The sequence below is a fragment of the Pristiophorus japonicus genome, unplaced genomic scaffold (assembly GCF_044704955.1).
Source record: "Pristiophorus japonicus isolate sPriJap1 unplaced genomic scaffold, sPriJap1.hap1 HAP1_SCAFFOLD_595, whole genome shotgun sequence".
Taxonomy (NCBI): Eukaryota; Metazoa; Chordata; class Chondrichthyes; family Pristiophoridae; genus Pristiophorus; species Pristiophorus japonicus.
Genome location: NW_027254504.1, coordinates 58,519 through 64,032, shown reverse-complemented (window position 1 = coordinate 64,032; position 5,514 = coordinate 58,519). Strand labels below are relative to the sequence as shown.

Genomic DNA, 5,514 nt, shown 5'->3' with positions numbered 1-5,514 from the left:
TTCTCCCGAGTGGGAATGTACCTCGACTGTAGCCAAACCATCTCCTCTTTAAACGCAGGCCATTGTGTCACTTAAAAAAGTTTTGTCCGCCAATCTTTTGATCCCAATTTACCTGGGCCACGTCTATTCTCAACCCACTGAAAATAACTCGTCCTCCAATTAAGTATTTTTTACTCTGGATTGCTCCCCTGTCCTTTTCTATTGCTGATCCGAACCTGATGACATTGTGATCAGTTACACAGACACTTGTTCCACTCGACCTAATTTATTCCCCAGAAACAGATCCAGCAATGTCTCCTCATTGGGCCGGAAACAGACTGATCAAGAAAGTTCTCCTGAACGCACTTCAGAAATTCTTCCCCCTCTCCGCCCTTTACACTATTACTATCCCAGTCTATATTGGGATAGTTGAAGCCCTCCATTATCACTACTCCACAGTTTTTTGTGAATTCGCTGCAAAGACACTTCACAGGAGTATTATAAGGCAAATAATTTGACACCAAGGCACACAAGGAGAAATTAGGACAGGTGACTAATAGCTTGGTAAAAGGGGTGTGTTTTAAGGAGCGTCTTGAAGGAGGAGAGAGAGGTAGAGAGGCGGAGAGGTTTAGGGAGGGAGTTCCAGAGCTTGGGGCCCAGGTAACAGAAGGCACGGCCACCGATGGTGGAGCGATTATAATCGGGGATGGTCAGGAGGGCAGAATTAGCGGAGCGCAGACATCTCGGGGCTGGAAGAGGTTAAAGCGATGGGACAGGGCAAGGGCCATGGGTGCCCAGTTTTGAGCTGCTGGATCAGTTCGTCATCTATCCCATTCAGCACAACACGATGGCGGGTGGAGCCACACAACATGAGTGCGGGTGCCCTCGGCGTAAAGACGGAACTTGGTCTCCACACGGACTGTGCGGTGGTCGCTGCCACCGGTGCATTGATGGACAGACGTGTCTGCGACAGGTGGATTGGGTCAGGGCGAGCTCAAGTAGGTTTTTTTCCCTCGCGTTGTTGAAACATAGAAAATAGGTGCAGGAGTAGGCCATTCGGCCCTTCGAGCCTGCACCGCCATTCAATCAGATCATGGCTGATCATTCACCTCAGTACCTCTTTCCTGCTTTCTCTCCATACCCCTTGATCCCTTTAGCCATAAGGGCCACATCTAACTCTCTCTGGAATATATCCAACGAACTGGCCTCAACAACTTTCTGTGGTAGAGAATTCCACAGGTTCACCACTCTCTGGGTGAAGAAGCTTCTCCTCATCTCGGTCCTAAATGGCTTACCCCTTATCCTTAGACTGTGACCCCTGGTTCTGGACTTCCCCAACATCGGGAACATTCTTCCTGCATCTAACCTGTCTAAACCCGTCAGAATTTTAAACGTTTCTATGAGGTCCCCTCTCATTCTTCTGAACTCCAGTGAATACAGGCCCAGTTGATCCAGTCTTTCTTGATAGGTCAGTCCCGCCATCCCGGGAATCAGTCTGGTGAACCTTCGCTGCACTCCCTCAATAGCAAGAATGTCCTTCCTTAAGTTAGGAGACCAAAACTGTACACAATACTCCAGGTATGGCCTCACCAAGGCCCTGTACAACTGTAGTAACACCTCCCTGCCCCCGTACTCAAATCCCCTCGTTATGAAGGCCAACATGCCATGTGCCGCCTTCACCGAGTGAGAGAGAAAGCGAGAGCGGCAGAGCGAGTGAACGTTTGAGACGGAGCCGGGCGCGTGGCTGCTTGTGGGATCTTGCTGTGCGACAACATGGCGACAGTGGCCGCGCCTCCAAGAGAACAAAAAGTGCGGTGGTTGGCCTGTGGGCTGGAGGTGGCTGGTCCTGGGGATGGGAGAGGCGCTCCATCAATGCAAGTCCTTCGCTCAACAGTGGGCGGGAGGCGGCTGGGCGCATGCGCGGCTCTCGGGGCCCGCCCTCAGCCAGCTGCGCCCCTGACGCTGCTGCGCGTGCGCGGCGAGGGAGGCGGAGCCCGGGGAAGGAGGTGAGAGGTCAGAGCCCGCCCGCCGGAAGTGAGCGCTGAGGCCGAGCAGCGGGAGTACCAAGATGGCGGCGGGCCTGGGGACGCGGCTGCTGCTGTTGTTGCGGCGGCGGCGGCCGGGGCCTGCGGGGAGCGGGATGCGGAAGGCCCGCTCGGGCTGGGGCCGGGAGCGGGAGCGGGAGGCGGAGGAGGACCAGGCCGCGGGGTCGGGCCGATTGACGGCCGCTCAGTTGGCGGCGAGGCTCCGGCGCGAGGCGGAGGCGGGGACACAGGTAACGGTAGCGGCGGCGTGCTGACGTCAGACGTCGCCTGAAGAAGGGGGGGGGGGTGGGGCGAAGGGAAGAGAGAGAGAGAGAGAGAGAAGGCGGCGTGGCGTCATCGCGTTGGACAATCGCCGTGACGTCAAGCGGCTGATTCTGACCGCGCGACGTCATGGAACATTGCCTGACGGCGTGACGTCAGAGGGACAGCAGCTGGCCAACAATGGAGTGGGGGGTTGGAAGGTGCTGGAACATTCTGGAGGGTGCGAAGGAGGCCGCCCCGTCCCGTCACTGCCCGACGTCCCCTTCCCACCGAGCGATGGGGGTCGGGGGTCATGTTCACCCCCCCCAGGGGTCGGGGTCATGTCCACCCTCCCAGGGGTGAGGGGTCATGTTCACACCCCCCAGGGGTCGGGGGTCATGTCCACCCTCCCAGGGGTGAGGGGTCATGTTCACACCCCCAGGGGTCATGTTCACACCCCATGGTTGGGGGTCATGTTCACACCCCCCCAGGGGTCGGGGGTCATGTTCACTCCCCCAGGGTTCGTGAGTCATGTCCACGCCCCCCAGGGGTCGTGAGTCATGTCCACGCCCCCCAGGGGTCGGGGGTCATGTCCACCCCCCCAGGCGTCAGGGGTCATGTTCACATCCCCAGGGGTCATGTCCACACCCCATGGTTGGGGGTCATGTTCACACCCCCCCAGGGGTCGGGGGTCATGTTCACTCCCCCAGGGGTCGGGAGTCATGTCCACGCCCCCCAGGGGTCGGGGGTCATGTCCACCCCCCCCAAGGGTCGGGGGTCATGTTCACTCCCCCCAGAGGTCGGCGGTCACAGCCACTCCCCCTACTGGTTGGGGTGGGGTCACAACTGCCCCCCTCCAGGGGTCATGTTCACCCCCCCAGGGGTCGGGGGTCACAGCTGCACCCCCAGACAGCACCGTTAACTACCCCGAGCTGAATTCCTGATCACCCCCCCCAGAAATTCAGCTCCATCCATGAGACCGCCTCCTATTCCCACCTCCGTAACATCGCCCGTCTCCGCCCCCTGCCTCAGCTCATCCGCTGCTGAAGCCCTCGTCCGTGCCTTTGTTACCTCCAGACTTGACCATTCCAACGTACTCCTGGCTGATCCAAAACTCGAGCTGCCCCGTGTCCTAACCCACACCACGTCCCGCTCACCCATCACCCCCTGTGCTCACTGCCCTCGTGTCCTAACTCGCACCCAGTCCCACTCACCCATCACTCCCTGTGCTCACTGCCCCGTGTCCTAACTCGCACCACGTCCCGCTCACCCATCACCCCCTGTGCTCACTTCCCCGTGTCCTAACTCGCACCGAGTCCCGCTCACCCATCACCCCCTGTGCTCGCTGACCCCGTGTCCTAACCCACACCGAGTCCCACTCACCCATCACCCCCTGTGCTCACTGCCCCATGTCCTAACCCACACCACGTCCCGCTCACCCATCACCCCCTGTGCTCACTGCCCCCGTGTCCTAACCCACACCCAGTCCCACTCACCCATCACCCCCTGTGCTCACTGCCCCCGTGTCCTAACCCACACCACGTCCCGCTCACCCATCACCCCCTGTGCTCGCTGACCCCGTGTCCTAACCCACACCGAGTCCCACTCACCCATCATCCCTGTGCTCGCTGACCCCGTGTCCTAACCCACACCAAGTCCCACTCACCCATCACCCCCTGTGCTCACTGACCCCGTGTCCTAACTCGCACCAAGTCCCACTCACCCATTACCCCCTGTGCTCACTGCCCCATGTCCTAACCCACACCACGTCCCGCTCACCCATCACCCCCTGTGCTCACTGCCCCCGTGTCCTAACCCACACCACGTCCCGCTCACCCATCACCCCCTGTGCTCACTGACCCCGTGTCCTAACTCACACCAAGTCCCACTCACCCATCACCCCCTGTGCTCACTGCCCCGTGTCCTAACCCACACCAAGTCCCACTCACCCATCACCCCCTGTGCTCACTGCCCCGTGTCCTAACCCACACCAAGTCCCACTCACCCATCACCCCCTGTGCTCGCTGACCGACATTGGCTTCCGGCTAAACAACGCCTCGATTTCAAAATTCTCATCCTCGTATTCAAATCCCTCCCTGGGCCTCGCCCCCTCCCTATCTCTGTAATCTCCTCCAGCCCCACAACCCCCCCCCCCCCCCCTCCGAGATCTCTGTGCTCCTCTAATTCTGCCCTCCTGACCATCCCTGATTATAATCGCTCCACCATCGGTGGCCGTGCCTTCTGCTGCCTGGGCCCCCAGCTCCATCCTGCTCTGTGCCGATGCGGGCAGTGTCCCCAGCCCCTGAAGCCCACAGTCGCTCGCTTTGTTGTTGAGGTTCAATACTGCGAGTGTTGGCTAATTGGAGACTTTGCTCTTGTACGCCTCCTCCCCCCCCCCCACAGCCCGAGGAGCTACGGACCCCCTTGTCCCGCCGAGTACAGGAGCTGAAGCGACTGACCCAGCCCCTGCAGCGGCTCCACCCCAACGTGCTCGCTAAGGTCCTGAGGAAAGGGATTGTCCTCCACAACGCAGACCTGGTCGTCGTCGACAAGCCCTACGGGGTCCCGATGGAAGGTACGGAACCGAAGGGCAGCGTGTCCCAGGAGTGTGTGTGAGGGGACAGTGTCGAGGGAGCTGTACTCTGTATCTAACCCGTAAATAGTCTAACTTGTGTGGGGGGTGGTGGTGGGTGAGTTTAACTTGTGTGCTTGGGCGGGGGGGAGCGGTCTCAGGGCGGATGTGTCTCAGGATTACGTTTGTGTGTGTCTCTCTCTCTCTCTCTGCGCAGCCGGGCCCAAGACGGGCACCAGTGTGCGGGACGCGCTGCCCGTCCTGGCCAAGATGCTTTACGGGATGAAGGCGGAGCCGCTGCACATCTGCCACCGGCTGGACAAGGACACCAGCGGCGTCATGATCCTGACACGGGACGAGAAGTCTGCACAGGCCCTCCACCATCGGTTCAAAACGCACCAGGTCGTGAAGAAATACTGGTAGGGGCAGCGAGGGGGTGTAACTGTGAATAACCCCCCGTCTCTGTGTCCCTGTGTGTGGGGGGGGGGGGGAGTGCGGGGCATAACGTGGCTCTTATCAAAGTCACAAATGACATCCAACGTGACTCTGACAAACCCAAATTGTCCCTCCTCGTCCTCCTCGACCCGTCTGCAGCCTTCGACACGGTTGACCACTCCATCCTCCTCCAACACCTCTCCACCATCGTCCAGCTGGGTGGGGCTGCACTCGCCTGGTTCC

The 5,514-nt window shown here is 59.8% G+C and overlaps 1 protein-coding gene across 1 annotated transcript; it reads left to right on the top strand.

Moving 5' to 3' along the window:
• The first annotated feature begins 2,013 nt into the window (after positions 1-2,013).
• On the top strand, positions 2,014-5,259 carry LOC139255373 (pseudouridylate synthase RPUSD4, mitochondrial-like). Its single transcript, XM_070873903.1, has 3 exons — positions 2,014-2,254; positions 4,668-4,839; positions 5,054-5,259. The coding sequence occupies exons 1-3, from the start codon at positions 2,048-2,050 to the stop codon at positions 5,257-5,259; spliced, it is 585 nt and encodes a 194-aa protein (XP_070730004.1). The 5' UTR covers positions 2,014-2,047.
• Positions 5,260-5,514: the final 255 nt, after the last annotated feature.